At 47.9% G+C, this 21,964-nt stretch overlaps 1 protein-coding gene and 1 long non-coding RNA gene across 12 annotated transcripts; one reads left to right on the top strand and one right to left on the bottom strand.

Moving 5' to 3' along the window:
* Positions 1 to 936: 936 nt before the first annotated feature.
* On the bottom strand, positions 937 to 18,543 carry Ptpn18 (protein tyrosine phosphatase, non-receptor type 18). 11 transcript variants are annotated; one of them, XR_015628528.1, is made up of 15 exons: positions 18,424 to 18,543; positions 15,409 to 15,517; positions 15,058 to 15,134; positions 14,878 to 14,973; positions 14,740 to 14,778; positions 6,897 to 6,965; positions 5,489 to 5,569; positions 5,061 to 5,203; positions 3,887 to 3,953; positions 3,719 to 3,796; positions 3,536 to 3,625; positions 3,265 to 3,435; positions 2,413 to 2,618; positions 1,973 to 2,047; positions 937 to 1,788 (listed from the first exon to the last, which is right to left on the bottom strand). XR_015628528.1 is itself a non-coding variant. In XM_087565146.1 (15 exons), exons 1-15 carry the CDS (start codon positions 18,514 to 18,516, stop codon positions 1,721 to 1,723), a joined length of 1,380 nt encoding a protein of 459 aa, XP_087421272.1. In that variant the 5' UTR covers positions 18,517 to 18,543; the 3' UTR covers positions 937 to 1,720. The 11 variants fall into 11 exon arrangements, 5 of the variants coding, with proteins under 5 accessions (XP_087421272.1, NP_001013129.2, XP_087421275.1 ...); XR_015628526.1 differs by having other exon boundaries at positions 3,265 to 3,420; XR_015628524.1 differs by having other exon boundaries at positions 3,152 to 3,353.
* LOC134480354 (uncharacterized) lies at positions 2,182 to 4,228 on the top strand. Its single transcript, XR_015629460.1, has 2 exons — positions 2,182 to 2,569; positions 3,739 to 4,228. It is a non-coding gene; the product is annotated as an uncharacterized LOC134480354 (long non-coding RNA).
* Positions 18,544 to 21,964: the final 3,421 nt, after the last annotated feature.

The raw sequence follows: 21,964 nt of genomic DNA, 5'->3' as shown, positions 1-21,964 counted from the left end.
GTCCATCCTGACAGTGAGTCCTCTCACTTCTCTGAACATTCCACAGACCCTCTCACAAAGATGTTTGCCTCCTACCTAGTTCTAGATTCTGTCAAGTTGCCATTCAGTGTTAACAATAAAAGTAACAGGCTGGCGGTTGCTCTGAGCAGAAGGGGAAAAGGAGGAAGGTTGGGAAAACTACTCGGAAGTGAGTAGCCCTCTGACAGGCAGAAACTGACAGGACCTGCCTACAGCTACAGATAGCCTCGGAGTCTTCTGTCTGTTGATCCCAGAGACTGGCTCCCTTAGGCTTCAACACAGCTCCTCCCTGTATTCAGACAGGGCAGCTAAGACCCGAATAGTGCTGAGCTCAGAATTAAATCCCATCAACATAGCCATGGTTAACATTGGTTGGTTTCTCTTCCTTCAGGATGAAGGATTCTTCCTTTTCTGCAACAGCTCCCCATTTCCAGGAACTTACTGCTTTCCTGGCTGCAAGGAATTCAATGGTTCTGGCTTTGAGATTAACCTATGTGCCAAATGTCACCCTATCCCTCCTCTTCCCTTCCTTTCGTTACTCCAGGATGGTCAGCCTTAGCCCAGGCTCTGAATATAACAGCATCCTGACCCTTCTCTGCTCCCAGCTGCCTCTCGGTCTGATCAGCCCCCCTCCCCCAACTTTCGTCTTGGAGTTTAGTTTGGATTCACTGAGGTGCAGGAGATTCCCAAGGTTTCCCTGTCATCCGCCATTCCTGTTGGCTGAGCTGTTCATGGCCCAGATTTTCTAGAACTTGACAATGAGAGTAGATACTGTGGCCAAATAAGGCAAGTTTCATACACCAGCCCCTTCTGCCCCCAACACTCAAAAGGCAAAAGACCTCCCAGGACCACCATGAACCTGGGAGCCTGCAGCCACCTGTGGTCTAACACTCACGAAGCAGTATAAGGCTCTTGAGCTGAGTTTTTGACCCACTCTTTATTGAATTCTACATTAATAATTTTAATGATGTTTGCAAGTTCCCGGTAGAAGCTTTCATCAAGTTCAAGACGGGCATTCCAAGAGTCTGCAGAAGGCACTATCTGAGCCTGCAGAGGCCACAGTCAGGACTGACTAGATGAACAACTGTCATATAGACCCTGACTTGTTTGTGACATTATGGCAGTGAGGCAGGGCAGGATCAGGGCGTAGAGCATTGTACATACATTTATTCTTGAGGATCTATTTTCTTCCATTTTGAGAAAGACGGTATCTTGCAGTTCTGTCTTCTGGATGGCACACTATTTACCTGACTAGGTGATCCATTTCCCTGACCAGACGGAGATCTTTCTAGCTCATTGCAAGTTTACATGAGGATCTAATTAGACATGTCTCTAGCTGTAGGGCCAGCATGTCCATCCAGGTAGGCACCTGTCTGAGGTGCACTGTCAAGTTAGGACTCTGTCTGGGGTGCACTTTCCAGTAGGTGTATGGGGAGAAGAGTGGCGATGCTCACTCTTGATGTGCTTTCCTAAACTTTCTCAGAGTAGATCCACCACCTCCCCCACTTACCCCTCCTAGCCCCTGGCTTTGACTGCTATAACCACTGGCCAAAGTCCCTATTTGTTTTTTTCTACCCTGAGAAACTTTTATTTTGATTCAGGCCCATGAGTCCCACTCATACATAAGACAGCACACAGCAGCATGGGGGTTGCAGTCGCCCAGCCACCACTGAGTGATAGGCTGGAACTGGTACAGCACTCATTACACCCGTGTCCACTCTGCTGGAGGATCCCGTGGCCCTTTAGGTCTTCCAATGCGCAAGTTGAAGCCTAAGGGGAGAAGGGTTCCATGCGGAGGAAGGGTTCCATGCGGAGGCTGAGGTGTCAACGGGTAACCTCCTCCAAACCCGCCCCGCTCCAGATGAAGGTATGTGAAGGAGAAACCTGAATCCGGTGCCCTCGAACTCCCCAAATCCTGGGGCTCTCCAAAGCTGCATCCTATGCTCTGACTTACCTAGCCCACCAGTCTGCGCTCCATCTGTTACTTCCTCATAGGCATCAGGCCCGGAAGGGTTTTCATCCGCAGGAACTGAGGGTAGGAGAACCCCTACTAGTCAGCTCAAGCTGCTTTTAAGAGTACCAGGGACTCTTAACAGAGCGCAGCTACAGATTCCCCTCCCGAGGTATGGATTGGAGGCGGGGCCATGGGCGGGGCCAAATACCGAGGTCCGACTTTGCCGCCCGGCTTAGACAACCCAGTCTCCCAACTCAGTCTTGACCTGGAGCTCATTTGGGGGCTTGAACCCCGACAATTAGGAGCCTGGGGGCGTGGCCATGCTGGGTCCCGGCCTGAGCTCCGCGTGGCGCTTAGACGTTCCCGAACCTTATGAGAGCGGGGAACGGACGAACAGGTGCTCGCCCTCAGCTCCTCATCCCGGTAGGGCCTCAACTCACCTCGGCCCAGTGCCGTTGTCCCCTGCGCGTTTTCGGTGTGTGACACGGGCCGCTGGATACGTGGAGCCACCTGGCTGTAGATCGGGGTGTCCGTGCTGTTGGGCGCCCGCGTCCCCGGCCCTGTGCCTGCCGGAGCGCCACGCTTCTGCACCACAGCGTAAGTGTCAGCCATGGGAAGGGTCGGTGGCCCAGGCACCGAGATGCTCCTGTAGCGGACCGTAAGCAGAGGAAGTGAAAGCGCTGAGCACGGGGAGAGAGGGGGAAGGGAGCAAGCTCGGCCCAGGCAACCAGCTTCCTTCCTGCCTGCCCCAGTCCCCAGAGCAGGAAAGGAGGGAAGGGGCGGGCCACCTGAGGGTAGAAAGCAGGGGTTCCGTGTCCCTAGTAACCCTACAGCAGGAAGAACAGGGCCACATTGGCAAGTGGGACTAGGGAGGACCCCTGTAAAGCTGTATTTGGTCATGTGTCTGGGACTCCAGCCCTCCTACAATGAGACAGAGACAGGTGAATGCCCAGAAACTGTTGATGTACATAGTGAGATGGTCTCAAAACACGTGGAAGGTGAGGACCCAGGGTTGGCCTCTAACGGTCCAGCAATGTATACGCGCGCGCGCACATACACACACACACACACACACACACACACACACACACACACACACACACACACGAGAGAGAGAGAGAGAGAGAGAGAGAGAGAGAGAGAGAGAGAGAGAGAGAGAGATTCTAAAAATACATTTACCTACTTAATTAATTGCCTTCTGGAAGACCAAGAAAGGTTAACCCAGGCTAACCCAGGATACAGGGGTTGGTGTTCCAGGGGCAGAGTGAACAGTGAGCAGACGGAGCCAGTACCTGAGAACCCCACCCAGTGGGCGGGATGTGGCAGGCAGGGCTGAGGAGGTCCTGAGGGACGAGGAGTCCTTGCAGATTGGAGCGCGGTTCTGCAGGGAAGCAGGAAGGCAGGGAGGGTCATGAGGCCATGACTCTGACGCAGGTCACTGTGGGTGCCTAGGAGGGGACAGCCTGAGGAAGGAGGGAGTTCTGAGGAGATAAAGGTGCCTTTCACAGTGAGGCCGTTACTGTTCCCAAGAGGCAGAAAGAGTGGAATTGGGCACTCCTGTACCTCCTTGAGGTTCTGGTAGAGGGGACTGTTGTTCTGGAGAGTGCGGGAGAATAGCTGAGCCACTGTGTGGTACAGGAACCTGTACTGCTCCTGTTGGGGTGAGTGGTTATTTGAGAAGAGGGGATTGGGAAGATAGGGAAGCCTCCCTGTGTCCTTGGGAAAAGACAGAGCAAGCACATATACCTCTGTCTGCACCGCTGCAGGTCGCTGTTTCCGCATCTCCAGGACCACTTCAAAGAGGCTGAAATTGGGCGGGATTGTCTGCGATACAGAGGGGAAGTGTGAATAGGCCCTGGTAGGCAGGCATGGGACGCACTGCCCTCAGAGAAGAGGTCGTCGTCGTCGTCATACCTGAGTCAGAAGCAACTGCCTCACGTAATCAACAGCACACAAGACACCTGTTCGTCCACAGCCAGCACTGACAATCGAGAATCAGAACAGACACCATCATAGCCTACCCACAATGCCCCTTTCCCCGTTTTTCCATTCTCTCCCTCCTCCCTTTCCCACAGATCTTGCTGTGTTACCCAGGCTGGCCTCTGACTTCAGGTTCCTAAGTGCTGGGATGTCAGGACTGCCTAACCCTGCAGATACCACAACCCCTTCTGAGATGAGCTGAGGGAGATCAGTACTTAGTAAATTGCAGGGTCCCTAGACTATAATCTTAAATAAAACCTTTTGATTTTATGTGTACATTAGTGTGCACCCATTTTGTGTGTGTGTGTGTGTGTGTATGTGTGTGTGTGGTGACAGTGTGGAGACAGAAGGTCAATATTAAATTTGAGACAGGGTCTCTTATTTAAATAGGATGCTCACAAATTTGCTTGACCACCTGAGTAGCAACCACCTGAATGGATTCACCTGTCTCTCATCTCCCAGCACTGGGGTTACACAGGGGGCCAAGCCACCCGTCCTGGCTTTGACTGGGTAAATGAAGACCTGAACTCAGCAAGTGCTTTGCCCACTGAGGTATTTCTTCAGCGTCGGAAAACTTTTTCTATTCACTTAGACGTGTGAACGGTCAGCTATATGTTTACTCTCCAGCGGGCAGTCTATTCCGGCTAACGATTTCAGCTCATTGCATCATGAACACACATCCAGAAGTCTCACAAGAGATGCAGCTGAGGGGCTGGGGAGATGGCTCAGTGGTTGAGAGCACTGACTGCTCTTCCAAAGGTCCTGAGTTCAATTCCAGCAACCACATGGTGGCTCACAACCATCTGTAATGGGATCTGGTGTGTCTGAAGACAGCAACAGTGTACTTACTCATATAAATAAAATAAATCTTTTTTTTTTTTGTGGTTCTTTTTTTTTCCGGAGCTGAGGACTGAACCCAGGGCCTTGCGCTTCCTAGGCAAGCGCTCTACCACTGAGCTAAATCCCCAACCCCAATAAAATAAATCTTAAAAAAAAAAAAAAAAGATATGCAACTGAAAGCTTCAAGCCACAACCGCTCTCCCTTGCCTTGCTGTCTCATCCTCTCCCTTCTGCCTCACCAGCTCCTCATAAAGCTAATTTCCTAAACCTGCAGTGGACACAGAGGGGTCCAGGTCCAAGTCCTTGGAGGCAACGGGCCTCCTCCACCATGGTGAGAATGTGATCGGAACTGCTGGGAACCCCGTGGTCCGGCCAAGACATGTACTGTAGCTGGTGCACAGGACGGGATTCCTGAGGCAGGGGGACAGAGAATGGAAAAAATGGAAAGAAAAAAAAACATATTTATTGATCACCTACTAGAGTTCTAAGCACATTGCATTTAAATCCACCAGATAAGGTACAGTGGGAAAAGATTAAGATTTGCATAGCCTGCACAAGGCCGTGGGCTCCACCCTCTGCGTCACAAAGACAAACAGGTCCACCATGTACTAACTGGGGGTGTCGGAAACAGATTGGTATCATGAGTGTCCATTTACAGGAGAGGAGATAGCTTATCCCATGCCTGAGCCCCTTCACCTTTTGACCTTTTGGTACCTTCTGGAATGTAACCTGGAGGGTCCTGAGAGTGATGTCCGCAGTCAGTGCTGTCTCCTTTGTCTGAGCACGTGAGAAGAGGACAGAGAAAACAGAGGAGAAATAGGGATCCCCAGCCCCACATTTCATATTTCTAGAGAGCCAAGGTTTGGGGTTTGTTTTTACATTTGAGACAAGCCTTGTGTAGAGCCTAGACTGGCCTCAAACCAGAGATCCCTCTGTCTCAACCCACCATGTGCTAGGATGGCAAGTGTGTACCACCTCATATAAGTAAAGCATTCTTGATTGAAAATCAAATACTAAAAACATTTCTTAAACTCTTAGGCCTGCAGTGCTGTTTTGCATGCCTGGGATTGCTGGCTTAGCCAGGTGGTTGAGAGAGAGCTTGATGGGCCTGTCTTATAGTTCCGACTCTGGCAGACTAGCTGACTTATTGTGTCTAATTCCAAATCCTTGGGAGATTTATATTTTTTGCTTCCTTTTGCATTCTTATTACATGGGGGTTTTTTTTGTTTTTGTTTTTGTTTTGTTTTTGCTTCAAAAGAATATTTTTGGGTTGGGGATTTAGCTCAGTGGTAGAGCGCTTGCCTAGCAAGTGCAAGGCCCTGGGTTCGGTCCCCAGCTCCAAAAAAAAAAAAAAAATTTTTTAAATTGTTTCACAGCCAATGATGATATGCCCTTTGGGTGTTATGTTATTGTAAATATAGTCATATATTTTGGATTCAAATAAATTTCTAAGATTTATTTACTTATTCATTCCATATAAGTACACTTATGGCTGTCTTCAGACACACCGGAAGAGGGCATCAGATCCCATTACAGATGGTTGTGAGCTACCATGTGGTTGCCGGGATTTGAACTCAGGACCTCTGGAAGAGCATTCAGTGCTCTTAACCACTGAGCCATCTCTGCAGCCCCTCAAATAAATTTCTATGCTGACGATATGTTTAATTTTTCTTTCGGCCCAAACTTCTCCCAAAGTGTTCAAGGAAACTTTTGTCAGAACAGGGACAAAAGAGGAATGTGCACAGAAACCAAACTAATCCTTTTACAGTGAGCATAAGAGAGTCCTATTGTTCTACAATACAATGGTCTCCTTGCGTTTGTTAATGGCTAACTACCTGTATGTGGAGGGATTTCCTCCAGTAAAGAACACTATAAAACAAGAATTGTAGAAACCTGAGCAAGTCCATTTTGGTTACAGAGGTACCTGTGATCATAATTAGAGTGGTGTATTCGGAGTTTTTCTCAGTGTAAGGGAGCTGTGAGGAAAATGGTTCATCTTTCCAAGCCTAGCCCAAGGCTTCTCACTCTCTATGACTTCCATGAGATCTCTCACTCTATCCAAGGCCTGCGGAAACCACCTGTTCCCACCCTTGTGCCAGCTTACCAGGGTGATGCAGAAAGGCCCGGCCTGTAGAGGCTCCCGCTCCTGGGCCCAGTAGCGTTCACACTTCCTCTGCAAAGTAAGGCGGGGAAGGCAAGGAGTGAATGGGCAGGTCCCGTTCAGAGTGGCAGGACGCCCTGAGAGCTGCTTGTGGGAGGGCCAGCAGCTTCAGCTGTGAGGGCAGCTGCTGAGTATGACATAAACGCACAGCATAGGAGCAAGCTTCTGATCTCGCAGCGGGAAGACAGGTCAGGATATCCTCCTACCGGGCTGTCACTAAGCGAGGGTGGTGCTCACTAAGTCGACTACCTGGCCTACCGCCTTGACTTCACTGAGCTGTAGGAACCAAGAGCTCTGGGATTCCACCATGCCTCAGAAGCACAGATCGCGGCTCAGAGAGGACGGCGACAAAGAATTTGCAGGGAAGAGAGAGCCAAGCAAACAGAAGCCAGGGAAACAGGAAGCAGCGCCAGAAGATAAAACCTGTCTTCCTAGAAAAGTAAAACACTCGAGACATTCTTTAACCAGAGTCGATGCAGTCTAACACTGAACTGTGCTACGCTTAAAATCCAGCATCCGCTGTCCTTGACAACCAAAAATGTAGCAAAATGTCGGCTAATCAGAGAGTATATAAAAGATCAGAAGTGAAAGAGGAAAAAGAGGCGAAGACCTTAACATAGCAATGGAAAAGGAACATAACAAGGAATATAATTAAATGCAAGAATCAGCCATCGATGGAAGTCCCAAGCACAATTCACTAAGAGCAGGGTAAAGCCCCGGAGGAAGACTGCACAGAGACAAAGAAGAGAAGCCTGAAATCAGCAAGAGAATCAGTCCTTTGTGGGACCCACCGTCCCCAGAGTCTTGGAGAGATGATCTAAGAACAGGAAAAAAATGTTTAATTTGCAGTATGTGCATGAGTGTTTTGTCTACATGTATGTCTGGGTACTATGTGTATGCTGGTGCCTGAGGCCAGAAGTGAGCACTCAGTCTCTTGGACCTGGAGTTGTAAATGGTTGTGAGCCCCCATGTGAGTTCTGAGAATTGAACTTGCAACCTCTGGAAGAACAGCCAGGGCTCTTAGCCCCTGAGCCATCTCTCCAGTCCCAGAGAAAACAGAAATTATACTTTAAGAGATAAAAGCTGGGCTGGAGAGATGGCTCAAGGGTTAAGAGCCCTGACTGCTCTTCCAGAGGTCCTGAGTTCAAATCCCAGCAAACACACGGCGGCTCACAACCACCTGTAATGAGATCTGATGCCCTCTTCTGGTCTGTCTGAGGACAGCTACACTGTGCTTATATACATAAAATAAATCTCTAAGAGAGAGAGAGAGAGAGAGAGAGAGAGAGAGAGAGAAGCTGGTGCTGGAGAGATGCCTCAGTGGTTAAGAGCACTGACTAGAGGTTATGAGTTCAATTCCCAGCAACTGTAAGGTGGCTCACAACCATCTATAAAGGGATTCAATGCCCTCTCCTGGTGCATCTGAAGACGACGACAGAGTATTCACATACATAAAATAAATACAAAATGTTTCTTTTAAAAGGAAAGAAAAACAGTACATTCCCCCAAAACTGTTGAGACTAAAAAAGTCAGTAATCTGTACTGAGTGGGGAAAACACATAAAGGAAGCAATGTTGAAGCACCCCAGGACCCAACTGACTAAAACCAGAACAATACTAAAGAGAAAAATGTAGGATGATAATTTCATTCATAAATTAGGATATCTTTATATCCTAAACATGCTGGAACTGAAAAGAAACCTTGGGCTAGATATTTGGCTCAGTGGGTAAAGGTATTTGCCTCCAAACCTGACAGTCTAAATTGTCCCACGTGCAAGGTCCCACATGCAAGGGAGAGAAGTGAGTCTTAGTTGTTCTCTGCCCTCCATACACGTGCCTTAGCACACTTGTCCCCCACCCCATGATGTGTTTATAAAAGGATAAAGAGAGGAGGGGTTGTGTTCGATGGAGGTGTGGTGACCTATGGGGTAAAGGGGGTGCCTCAGCGGGCCCATGCTGAGACATCCCTTCCCCCTGAGGGACCAGCCACCCGATGGTATAGTATAGAATAGAGTTTATTCAGGGCATGCAGAGGGGAGTTAAGAGTGTAGGAGAGGCAGAAAAAAGGGGAGAGGGGGAAGGAGGGGAAGGGGGGGGACTGGCCATGAGCACGTGGAGAGAAAGAGAATGGGGAGAGAGTGGGGGCAGGAAGGCAAGAGCAAGAGGGGAGCAAGAGAGCAAAAGAGGGAGGAGGGGCAAGCAGCCTCTTACAGTGTCAGGCATACCAGGCTGTTGCCAGGAAATTGTGGGGTGGAGCATGCCTGGCTGTTGCCAGGTAACTGTGGGTGGAACTTAGAATGCTAACATCCCATAAATAAACTAACTCGATGGAAACCTCATCAGTCAAAAAGGAGGCAAATTCATTGCAAGCAAATACATAAGAAGAAGCTCCTCATATAAATGGAACGGACACCCGATGGAAACTTGAAACTATAGAAAACAGAAAAGACACAGATCACGCGGTTACATTGAAACATTCCTCACACTTTTGCCTCCTGTAAGAAAAAAAGCAAATTAGTGACATTTATTAAAGAAGCAGAATTAATACCAACCTTTCACACACCCTTGAAAAAACCTGAAGGATCATGAACATGACCCAGCACACGGAGGCTGTGTAGGGCCCTCCTATGGAAATCAGGCATCACAAGGAAAGCAAAGTACCTACCAGGATCTCATGAACTTAGAGCTCAATTACTAGCCAAGTATTATGCACCATAGCCGAGTAGGTTTAATTTTAGGAATGCAAGGCTTTTGACAATGAAAACGCATCCGTGTCAGAGCCTTGCTGGGTAATTTATCAGGTGCTGTATAAGTGTGAGTATCTGAGCTGCATCCCCAGAGCCTACATAATGCTTGCACACAGTTGCGTGCATTTATCATTCTAGCATCCTTTCAAGAGAGGAGGCAGAATCCCTGGAATCTTGTACCTCAGCAGCAAAACAAGAGACCCTGTTTCAAACAAGGAGGGTAAAGACCAACACTAGAGCTTGTCTTGTGACCTCCACACTCATGCTATGGCACACACACACACACACACACACACACACACACACACACAGAGAGAGAGAGAGAGAGAGAGAGAGAGAGAGAGAGAGAGAGAGAGAGGAAATCTATGCACAATTAAAAACTAAAACCCACTGGCGTCAGATATCATGTTAATAGACCACAAAGCAAAAACACAAGATCAGGGACTGGAGAGATGGCTCAGCAGTTAAGAGCACTGGCTGCTCTTCAAGTGGTCCTGAGTTCAAATCCCAGCAACCACATGGCTCACAGCCATCTGTAATGGATCCGATGCCCTCTTGTAGTGTGTCTGAAGACAACTACAATGTACTCATACACATAAAATAAATAGATCTTGAAACAAAACAAACAAAGAACCCATGGGGGGGCACTTGACGAACCAACCTAGCTTCACAGATTAAAAAAAAAAAAAAGTAAAAAGAATTGGGAGTAGAAAGGAATTCTTCATCAAGGCCAAGAGCACCCAAAAACTCCACAAGAGATGCCAGTGATGATTCTAGGAAGCACAGGATGGAGTCAGGAGCACACCAGTTCTAACCTCATCCAAGCCTACAGAAGCACAACAGGGGAAAGGGGGCCTTGAGGGTGGATGGGGAGGGACAGAGAAGAGGAAGTGACGTGAAGGAGAAGAGGAAGTGACGTGAAGGAGACAGAGGAGAGGGCGTAGCGTAGGGAGCGTGGGGGAGGAGTCGGCACGAATGCTGGGAAAGGAAGAAGCAAAGCTTTGATCTGTATATGACGTGACTCCATCTTTGGGGGAAGCTACTAAAGAATGCACACTTCACACGCCGGGCTAATAAACTCAGTAAGGTCGCTGGAACAGATCAGTGCAGGACTGTCGATTTTGCATCGTTACTGAGTATAAGCTATTTGGTGTGTCCTAAATTAAAATATAAAGTATATGACATAAAATATAAAATATATGACATAAATTTTCAAAGTTGTAAATTTTAGTCTTGGCTGACCTGGAACGTGCTGTGTTGACCAGGCTAGTGTAAAACTTACAGAGATGCACCTGCCTCTGCCCACCAAAGGCACACATACCATGCCAGACAAGTTCATTCTTTTTTCTTTTCTTTTCTCTCTCTTTCTTTCCCTTTTTCTTTTGTCCTTCCTTCCTTCCTCCTTTCCTTCTTTCCTTCCTTCCTTTCTTTTTCTTTTCCTGTTTTTTGAGACATATTTCTCAGTGTAGCCTTGGCTATCCTGGAACTCCATCTATAGAAGAGGGTGGGACCTTGAACTCACAGAGATCCTCTTGTCTCTCGAGTGCTAAGATCAAACGCATGCACCGGCACTGCCCAACTAAGTACTTTTATCTAGAACTCTTTCAACTCAGTACCAAAGACAATAACCCAATTTTAAAATGGAACCTGGATATATGTCTCTCCAGAGAAAACCCACAAATAGACAAAAACACATGAAAAACAAAACAAAAAAATGAGTGGGTTTTTTTTCTCTCTCTTTTTAAGATTTAATTTTTGTCAGGCAGTAGCGGGGCACACCTTGAATCCCAGCACTGAAGAGGTGCAGGTAGGCAGATCTCTGAGTGTGAGGACAGCTTGGTCTACAGAGTGAATTCAGACAGGGCTACACAGAGAAACCCTGTCTACAAACGAACAAAGACTTCTCTTTAATTGGGGAGGTTACATGACTGTGAATGCAGGTGACTGGAGCTGAAATTACAAGTCCTTACAAGCCACTTGATGTTGATATTATGAACCAAATGTGGTTTCTTGACAATGGTAGAATATACTCTTAACCAGTGAGCCATCTCTCCATCCCCATGAGTGGGAAGTAAATAACTACTGGAGAGATGGCTCATGGATAACAGTTGCTGAACAAGAATGAGGCTCTGAATTCAAATACCCAGCACCCACAGGAAATGACTCGTATGCCCCTGTAACCCCAGCATGGCAGAGGCAGAGGCAGGAGGATCTCTGAAGCATTGTTACCAGCCTAGCTCCAGGCTAAGTGAAACACCCGTGTCAGGGGGAAAGGCAGAACGTGGATAGAACAGAACACCTGACATCCTTTTTTGGCCTCTAAATGTGTGCATTTCACACATCACACACACACACACACACACACACACACACACACACACACACACACACACACGAATGCATGCAAAGCACCAAGTGTTGCTGAACCTGCAGAGAAGCTAAAACCCCTATCTGGTAGAAGAGTAAAAGGTATAGCCACTGTGGAAAAAAAAAAGTTAAACAATCCGACTGCGGATTTATACTCAAATAATTGAAAAAACAGAGAGTCCTAGAGTGATAGCTCAGCAGTTAAGAGGGCTGCACGAAAAAAAAAAAAAAAAAAGGGGGGGGGCTGCACGACCATGAACACTGGAGCTCAGACCCCAGCGCCCATATAACAAGCCAGGCACCTTTGTATGTTTGTGCCCCAGCTCAGCGGTGGGCAGAGGCAGGAAGAAGATCTCTGGGGCTTGCCGGCTTCCAGCTGAGCTGAGAAAATTCAAGCACTGAGTTCAGGGAGGACCCCCAGGAGGAACAAAAGAGCCAGCAGAGTCTCTCAAGCCTTTAAAGCCAGCAATGTAGCAGGAGCAGGGGGTGCAGGGACAGGTGGGTCTCTGTGAGTTCGTGACCAGCCTCGCCTACATAGTGAGTTCCAGGCCAGCCAGGGGGACAGAGTGAGATGTCTGAGACAGAGGCCTACACCCACAACCACACCCGTACATACACTGACTCACACAAATGAAAACAAAAGTCAGAAGCAAACACATAACTGTTTACCAGTGTGTGCCAACAGTATCAGCCACAGTGGTCTGAAAGGAGAGCAGCCCGACTGTGTATCAACAGATGAATGGGTACAGAAGACTTGACACAAAGCCACGGCATAGTCAGTCGTAAGACGAATGACATTACGGTACCCATGACGACATGGACAGACCTTAAAACTATCGAGGGAAAGAAACCAGAAACAGAGAGGGACACTTATTTTATAATCCTATTTACATGGTGCCAACTAGGACAGGCAGTTAGTTCAATGGAGACAGAAGACAGGTGGCCAGGACCAGGGGAGCAGGAGTTTATGCTTTTTATTTGTGTGTGTGGTTTTTTGTGTGGTTGTCTGTGTGTGTGTGTGTGTGTGTGTGTGTGTGTGTGTGTGTGTGTGTTTGAATGAAAAGTTAAATGTGTTTGGGTGCCCAAGGAGGCTAGAAGTAGGCATCAGATCCCTTTGGGGCTGGACTTACAGGCAATTGTAAGCTGTTTGATGTGGGTATGGGGGCCTAGGACTTCAGGTCCTCTACAAGAGTAACAAGTGCTCTTAACCTCCAGACGTCTTTCAGCCCCTTAAATGACAATTTATGTTTACATATATTTTACTACATGGTTTAAAAGAACCAGTTAGAGATTCCTTCCTATTTCCAACAATGGCTATAATGAGAGAGAGAGGGGTGGGGCAGGGAACAGGCAAGATGGCTCACTGGATAAAAACACTTGTTGCCAAGACAATCCCAGGGACCCACATGGTTGAAAGAGACAGCCAATTCCCAAAGTTGTCTCTGACCTCCACCCCATATTCCACGACACGCTTGTGTACACATGCACATACCCCTGCACACAATAAGTAAAAGGTTTTCAAAATGAGAAGGAACCAGAACTGTTGGCAAGGATATAAGGAAACTGGACTTGTGCACTGTGGATGGAAATGTAACCTGATACAGCTACTATGGAAAACAGCCTGTCACTTCCTTAAACTAGAGTTAAAACTAGAGTTCCTCTATGAACCAGCAATTCCACCCAACGTATGTTCGAGAAACGAAAGTTCGTGTCCGCACAAAGGCTTGCATATGAATATTCATGGCGGCGTGATTCAGAGAAACAATCCAGCATCTACAAACTGCTTAGAGTGGGGAGTGAAATATAGGTCCATTCAATGGGGGGAGGGGTGCTATTCAGCCATCCAAAGAACACTAGCAAGAGCCAAGAACACAAAGAGAAAGAAGCCATTCGCAAAGCCACCTGCCACACAGTTCTATTTCGTGTTACACACACAGAGTCGGCAAATCTACTGGCGTTGCCTGTGACTCTAAACACAGGTGGATGGAGTGGTGAAAGTGTCGATGGTCTCCCCCGAGTCACCCAGGCTGGCCTCAAACTTTTGATCCGCTCACTTTGGCCTCCCAAGAACCTGAAGAACATACGGTAGGGAGCTGCCAGGCCTGGCTAAACGGACGAATCATATCCCAGTAAGAAGGCAGTCGAAGATAAAAATAATAGCTTGTGGGAGGGTTGTCATCCTATGGTGACATGCATTTCACATTTCGAACTATCCCATGTGCTGAGGTAGATGAGAACTAGGAAGGAACATGGGAAAACACAGGAAGGAGTTAGAGGGGGGCATGTGGAGGTCCAGGTAACATAATGGGCTCTGGCAAAGTCCACGGCTGAGGACGGCACCAAGGCAGATCCTTCTCTGGCTCATCTGAGAATAGCCAAGGTAGAGGGGAGTATAAGGGGCAGGAAAGGGTATAGAAAGACCAGGGTGGAAACTCTTCAGTACAGTCCTTAGCCATGTTGTGAGCTGGTAGGAAGCCGGTACTGAGGGGACAACCTCATAGTCAAAAGGAAAAAGATCAAGGCAAAATGAGGACCAGTGGCTTTTGCAGAGCTGCAGTGGAGTCAGCCAAGGGCTGCACTTCTGGTTATAGGGACAAGAAGGAGACCCCCCCCCCCAAGCCTCCCCTCCTCCCTGCATTCTTCTTTGCACTCTAGGAGCCCGAGGATACATACCCGTCCATTTTCTGTCTCCTGACAGGCCATCAAGATCACCTAGACAAACGGCAAGGAAGAGGGAGGCCACTGAATAAGGAGACAACGGAAGGACAGGGACTCAGAGCCATGCCCCTCTCTCTGCCCCAAAAAGCTGACCTTGACTCCAAACTCCCAAACCAGGCGCCAGAAGTCCAACAGAGTGTGAGGCAGGGGTCCTTGCGTCGCAATGTAGGCCTGGCTTCCATCTGTGCCCTGGGAAAGTCCCACTCATTAACGAGATTCTGAAGCCCGTCCCAACCCTCCCAAAGCCACCTGTTCCCTGATCACTAGCCTGACCCGGATGAAGTTGGCATTAATGTAATCTCCGTGTCCTTCCTCCTGGAGCAGGGAAAGGATGACTCTCGTCTCATCATCTGCCAGAGGGTGAGACATGTGGAGGGGTCTGGTGTCAAGTCTCTGACACCCTCCCAGGCAAAAGCAAGCAGGGTGACAGCACACTAGTGGGTTTCTGCCCCCTTGTGGCTTCAGGGAGTAATGCAGCCACCTCAAGCCTGGGTGATGGTTATGGAAGAGGTAGGGATGGGACGGGTGGGAGGGGTTGGCTGTGGGTGGGTGTAGCCAGATGGGCACTGCCACTCAGCATTTGTGCAAGTGGCACTGACTCCCTCAAGACACCATCTGACTTACACGGTACCACGTCTTTGTAGCGGTTCTTCTTTGAGTTTCCCTGCTGACTGCCGGCTTTAGTGGAGCACACACCTTCAGTCTTCCAGGCCACTGAGCGGGCCTTAATGTCCTAGTGGGAGGCACCGTGAGCAGAAGGAACAGAGCAAGACCCATCCGTAGTCGGATGGGTGTGATAATATCTAGGACAGCAGGTGAAAGCCAGACTCAGTGCTAGGGGATTCCGGCATCCCAAGTGGCAACTATCCACTCTCCTCATTGCGCAGAAGAACGTTGTTGTAGGAAGTGGTTGAGTAACTTGCCAAAGGTCCCACGAGGAGGTACCCCAAAAAGGGTTGAACCTGCACACTCCACCTCTCAGACCTGTACACTCAACCGTGTTACAGTGTACTATAAATAGCGATAATAACATATGCATTCTTTGCACCCAAAAGATTGTTCAGTGCATACGATAAGCACTTTCTGCACAGGTCTGAAGATTTTGTACTCATTCCCCACATCCCACACCATAAGGAGAGAGAAGCCACACCAGAAAGTTGTCCTCTGACCTGTACATAGGTACTGTGGCCTACACAAAACCCACACTCCCAAACAAAGGACACTGGAGCAAGGGAGATGCCTCAGTTGGTGCAGGTACTTGCCACTAAGCCTGATGACCTGACTTTCACCACAAGGTAAGGTAGTAGTGTAAAATTAACTCTCACGGTTGTCCACAGTCTCCCCCCCAAAAAAATAAGTGTGCGCACATACATAATTAAAAAACAAAAACCAAAGTTCAAAGTCATCCTTGGCTGCATATTGAATTCAAGACCTGCCTGAACTACATGAAACCCTGTCGTAAAAACATAATAGTGGGCTGGAGAAACGGTTGAGTGGTTAAAAGCACTGACTGCTCTTCCAGAGGTCCTGAGTTCAATTCCCAGCAACCACATGGTGGCTCCCAACCACCTATGATGGGATCCGATGACCTCTTCTGGTGTGTCTGAAGACAGTGACAGTGGACTCACATACATAAAATGAACTTTTTTAAAAAATTAAAAATAAATACTTATACAAGATGCAGCATGATATGCCATAGATATGAGGTATAATAGATATGAGGTATAATATATAACACGTAAGAAATTGCTATAGGTACTTAATAGCTGGTACATTATAATAACTAGCGAGAGGTATCACTCCTATTGGGTGTTCATATTTGTGATGATTGCCGTTGTGTCTGGGCCGCCATTCCAAAGTGGTTTACTTATGCCAATCAGGTTATTCCAGCCCCCAGAGACACCTTCTTCCTACAGTGGGTGTTTCAATCACAGCGGTAGGAAAGTCAAAGTTCTGGAGTGAGTGAGTGCAAGACTCTGCATGCAGCCCTCAGAACTGCTCTCCTCAACCCGAAAGACACACCACATGCATGTGTGGGCACAGCTTCCTGCTTGCGACGTTTATATTTTATGCTGATAAATTTCTTATGTTACAGCATTCTGCATGTGCAAACTATTTGGATTCATATTTAATCTGCCCATATGCCTGTTGTGTATTTACTTATGGACTTAATAAATTTGGTTTGATTTTTTTTGTTTGCTTTTTGGTTTTGGTTTTTGGCTTTTGTTGTTGTTTTTTGCTTTTCTTTTTGCTTCCCCCCCCCCCCAGACCCGTGTAGCCCTGGAAGTCCTGGAACTCACTCTGCAGACCATGCTGGACTTGAACTCGGAGATTCACCTGCCTCTGCTTTGCCAAGTGCTGAAATTAAATCTGTGTGCTACCCTCACCCTGCTATAAATTTGGTACTTATTAGTGTTTGTTGTATCTGTTGTGGTATTGTGGTTGGTTTGTTGCTATTTTGTGTCGTTTGTTTTGCTTGCTTAGTTAGTTGGGTTTTGTTTGTTTGTTTGTTTGTTTGTTTGTTTTTGAGACAAGGTCTCCCTACATAGCCCTGGATGTCCTGGAGTTCTCTGTGTAGACCAGACTGACTTTAGATTTACAGAGATCTTCTGCCCCTGCCCTAAGTGCTAGGATTAAAGACCTGTACCACCACAGTGCTGTACTGTTATTGGTTTACATATTGGTCTTTGTGTAAACTATCTTTTTCATTTTCTTGAGACAATCTCCAGAGTGGTCACAAATTATTTAACTCAGGTTGGAATTGAACTCGTTGTTATCCTCCTGTTTTAGGCTGTCATCTGCTGGAACTACAGGCATATACCATCATGCCACGCTGTAAATGATCACTTAACGTCACATCTATTTCTATATCTTTATAGTTTATATTTCTGAGTTTGATAACAGAGTATTACGTATTTGGATCACGTCAACTATATTTAAAATACTTCAATACACGTTGTGTGCCGTGGCTGAGTGGAATTCCCTCTTACAAACTTGATTGGTCTGATGTAACGTTTACCAACTTCTGTAAGCCCCGTTAAACGTACCTGTCTAGCCAGTGAATGTCCAATACGTGCTAGGTGCATCTACCCAAATCACCTCATTTTCAGACCGGCTTGGCTTTTAACAATCACAATTCAAAACAGGTGAAACTGAGGTCAGAGCTCCCAGGGCCACAGCGCTGAAAAGCCCTAGTTTAGCCTGGAAACTTGGAGCCCAAAGGCTAGGCGACAAGTTTCCTTGTTCCTCTTTCTGTTGCCCCAAGCCACTTCCTCCCAGGGATTGCAAGGTGACCCAGGAGTGGGGGACTGGAGTCCTGCGCAGGTGTGCTGCCTCCCTCCCCGGCGGAAACCACCGCCCCGCTTGGGATAAGGTTTGCTCCGGGAGCTCGACAACGACACCTATAGTGTCTGGCTACTCCCAGACAGCGACCGACTTCACCCTTTGGACACCTGCGGGCAGAGTGCGAAAGGCTGGGAGAGAGTCAGGGTGAGAGAAGTGCGGGGAGAGGAAACCGGAGAGCTGGTGGCAGAAGACGCCCCGGGAGCTGAGAGGAAAAGGCAGGGCTTTCACATTGCACAGTTGGACAGCCGTGGGGAGCGCCTGGCTGAGAAGCTTGATGGCTGGAGTGTCACTCACGCTGAACTCACGGGCGAGGATTGCCCCCTCCCGGTGGTCCCGGGCCTCCTGCTGCTCCAAGAAGCTCCTCACTAGGTCCGATTGGCGACTCATACTGCAACCCGCTCGCGAGGTCTCCGCAGGGAGCGCTCCGACCCAGAGAGTTTAGATGCTGCGGGGCGGGGCCTCTATCCTAGCAGCCAATGAAGGCCGGTAATGGCGCGCCCCTCGGCCAATGGCATTAGGAGTTCACTCCTTGCGCCCCGCCTACAGGCGCGGACCGCTGCTGCAGCCGATCTGTCCGTTCCTGTGGCTGCGGGTCCAGCAATTCCCGGCTGCCGCCTCGAGTACTTCGGCTGCTGTGCAACTAGTGAAGTCCTCACAGAGCGCTCGGTCTCATTTGCCTTTCCAGGGGGATGGCCGCGCTCTCTATCTCGCAGGCCAGGTTCCCAAGGTTGCTCCGGACTCCCGATCGGCCTGCCCGCTCCGACATTCTACAGCCCCGCGACAGCGGAATATGAGCGAGGTCGAGTGAAAGGCAAGCTTCGAAGAAAATACTACCCTGCCACTGTGCTCTGGGAAAAGGCCTACTTTCTGAGACCTGCTGGAAAAGCGGGGACACCAGGATTCAGTCCTAACTTGAGGATCTTAACCCACACCCCTCTGGGAGGAAGAGAATGAGGCAAATAGGTCTCAACGCCACCCCCTACCCGTCCCGCGCCCCCTTCAGAACATCTGATGCTCAAGCTCCTGGGGTCCTCCTGGAGACCAGACTGGAGAAGAGGCTGCACTAAGGTTGTAGCTGTATTATAGTGTCTGTCCCAGAATTCAGAAGGTGGAGACAAGAGAATCAGAAGGTCACCCTCGCTCACACTGTGAATTCCAAGTTAGCTTGTGATATATGAAACCCTGCCTCAATGAAAGAAAGAAAGAAAGAAAGAAAGAAAGAAAGAGAGAGAGAGAGAGAGAGAGAGAGAGAGAGAGAGAGAGAAGGAAGGAAGAGGAGGAAGGAAGGAAGGAAGGAAGGAAGGAAGAAAGAAAGAAAGAAAGAAAGAAAGAAAGAGAGGAAGGAAGAAAGAAGGAAAGAAAGAAAGGGAAGATGTTTTAATGATGGTGGAATGGTTCAGTGGAAAAATGCACTTGTTACCAAGCATGACGACCTGAATTTGATACCTAGGACCCACATAGTAGAAAGAGGAGAAAATCCACTAGAGAGTTGTCCTTTGACAACTACACAGGTTCTATGGTGAGGGTGTATCCCCCTACACACAAAATAAAATAAGGGGAGGGGGGGCTTCCAAAACACAGGCTTCAGCAGATTGGGTAGCACCACCCTCAGGGGAACTAAAGAATTTCTAGGATTAACAACTCTCTGTTGAGGGAGGGCTCAAAGGAAATCTATTTGGGGTTGTGTGGAAAGGTAGGGCTAAAAAGGATTGAACGTTCTTTAAGTCATTGGAAGACCAGTGGGGTCATTGGTAAAAGGCTGTCAAGTGGTCATCAGTGTTTAAATGAAGAAATGGATAGCAGCTTTAAAAGTCAGACAAGGGGCTGGAGAGGTGGCTCAGCGGTTAAGAGCACTGACTGCTCTTCCAGAGGTCCTGAGTTCAAATCCCAGCAACCACATGGTGGCTCACAACCATCTGTAATGAGATCTGATGCCCTCTTCTGGTGTGTCTGAAGACAGCTACAATGTACTCATATATAATAAATAAATAAAATATTAAAAAAAAAAAGTCAGACAAGACCTGGTTTGGCCTTTATCACTAGATCTCCGTCCTACTTACGTCACCGCCCAGGGCAACATAACAGCTAGATAGTATGAGGGTAGGGGTTGTATCCAAAAAAACTTTTCACTGAAAGGGGGAAGATGGCAGTAAGATGGCTCAGCAGGTAAAAGCCTTGCTGCCACACCTATCAAGATTCGCTCCATCCGCTGACACACAAGGTAGAAAGCAAAAAAAAAAAAAAAAAAAAAAAAAAAAAAAAAAAAAAAAAATCCAAGTTGTCCTCTGACCTCCTTATGAACAGCCTTGTTCGTAAACACTTAAATAAATGTAATAAAAACCGTTAGAAGGACTGGGGTGATGGCTCATCAGTTAAGAGCTCTGGCTGCTCTTCCAGATGACTGGGTTTTGATTCCCAGCACTCACATGGTAGGTAGCTTTGCAACATCAGAAACTTGAGTTCCAGGGGGACCCAATGCCCTCTTCTGGCCTCCACAAGCAGCAGGCATGCACATGGTGCAGATGTACAGGAAAGTAAAGTACTCAGATACATAAAAATATTTTTTTTTTCTGAGACAGGGTTTCTATGTGTAGCCTCGGCTGTCCTGGAACTAGCTCTGAAGGCTGGCTCCGAAGGCACAGAAATCCACCTGCCTCTGCATTGGGGGTGCTGGTATTAAAGGCTAGTGCCACCACCTCCCAGCCAAATAAAATTTTAAAAAGTTTTAGAAACCTCGTTGACACCAATCCTTGGACTTTGTGGCAACTTTTAAAATGTGTGGCTTGCTGGACCTACGTTAAACATTGGGAATAATATCAAACTGGTTCAAGCACTGAGGATGAGTGGTTGCTAAGTGTTCAGCCCTAAAGGGGACATCTGTGTCCACTCTCCGAAGCTCAGGGAGTGTTGCAGAGGGGTAGGTGTGCCATTAAACATTGCCTCCTGGATGTGACATAGCAGTTGCATGCATGGGCTCATAGCATTGGGCCCGCCCAAGTTCCGTGGTGAGTGAGTAGGGCATGGGAGGACTCATGCCTCCCTGAGAAGCTACAGGCACTTAATAGTTAGAGAAGGGAGTCATATTTCTCAGTGATGCATCTACTGCTAGGTTTCCCTCACACAAATAAGCGACCCCCCTGTACCCATTTCTACTCAGGCAACCCCAATTAAATGCAGACACACAGAAGACATGAAAGTAGGAGAGGGGGGGTTGGGGATTTAGCTCAGTGGTACAGCGCTTGCCTAGGAAGTGCAAGGCCCTGGGTTCGGTCCCCAGCTCCAAAAAAAAGAACAAAAAAAGAAAGTAGGAGAGGGGGTTTGTGAAGAAGGGGCATCTGCAGGAAGAGAAATGAGATTAGAGAATGAGAGGGATATCATCAAAATACATTAGGTGTGTGTGTGTATATATATATATATATATACATATATATATATATATGAAGAAATAAATTGTTTCGGACCTTCAAAAGTGGGGAAATCTAAACTATTATAAGTTATTGGATAGTCACTGTTCACACCTGCATGTTCTAAGGGGGTCAGCAGGATGGACAGTCATTGCTGGGTTCACTGGAGGTCAGTGAACGTTGCTAACCACAGTTGGGGAGTTGGTGTCCTCTGGAGCAGGGTGAAGGACAATGAAGTCATGAGTGGCTGCAGGAACTTGGAGTATTGGTTTCCAAAGAAGCAGAAGGTGGCCCTGAATAAATGCCAGGAGGATTGCAAATGGCTGGTGGAGGGGCAGGGACGGGCTGCTGGTGACTCAGGGAGGTGGTACACAGAAGGCCCGTGTACTGTGTGAAAACGGGAATCGCAGAAGCTGAATCTCTTGAGACGA

Source organism: Rattus norvegicus, chromosome 9, assembly GCF_021556685.1.
Source record: "Rattus norvegicus strain SHRSP/BbbUtx chromosome 9, alternate assembly SHRSP_T2T, whole genome shotgun sequence".
NCBI lineage: Eukaryota > Metazoa > Chordata > Mammalia > Rodentia > Muridae > Rattus > Rattus norvegicus.
This window is presented reverse-complemented; position numbering and strand designations above follow the sequence as displayed.

What these genes read in the sequence shown, in the direction of transcription:
- Ptpn18 (XM_087565146.1), bottom strand. Translation starts at nt 18,516, where the DNA reads ATGAGTCGCCAATCGGACCTAGTGAGGAGCTTCTTGGAGCAGCAGGAG. An exon ending in CCCCTCTGTGTCCACTGCAG is followed by an intron (nt 3,954 to 5,060) that starts GTTTAGGAAATT and finishes CTCGATTGTCAG; the next exon opens with TGCTGGCTGTGGACGAACAG. An exon ending in AGCGCAGACTGGTGGGCTAG is followed by an intron (nt 1,789 to 1,972) that starts GTAAGTCAGAGC and finishes TTCTCCCCTTAG; the next exon opens with GCTTCAACTTGCGCATTGGA.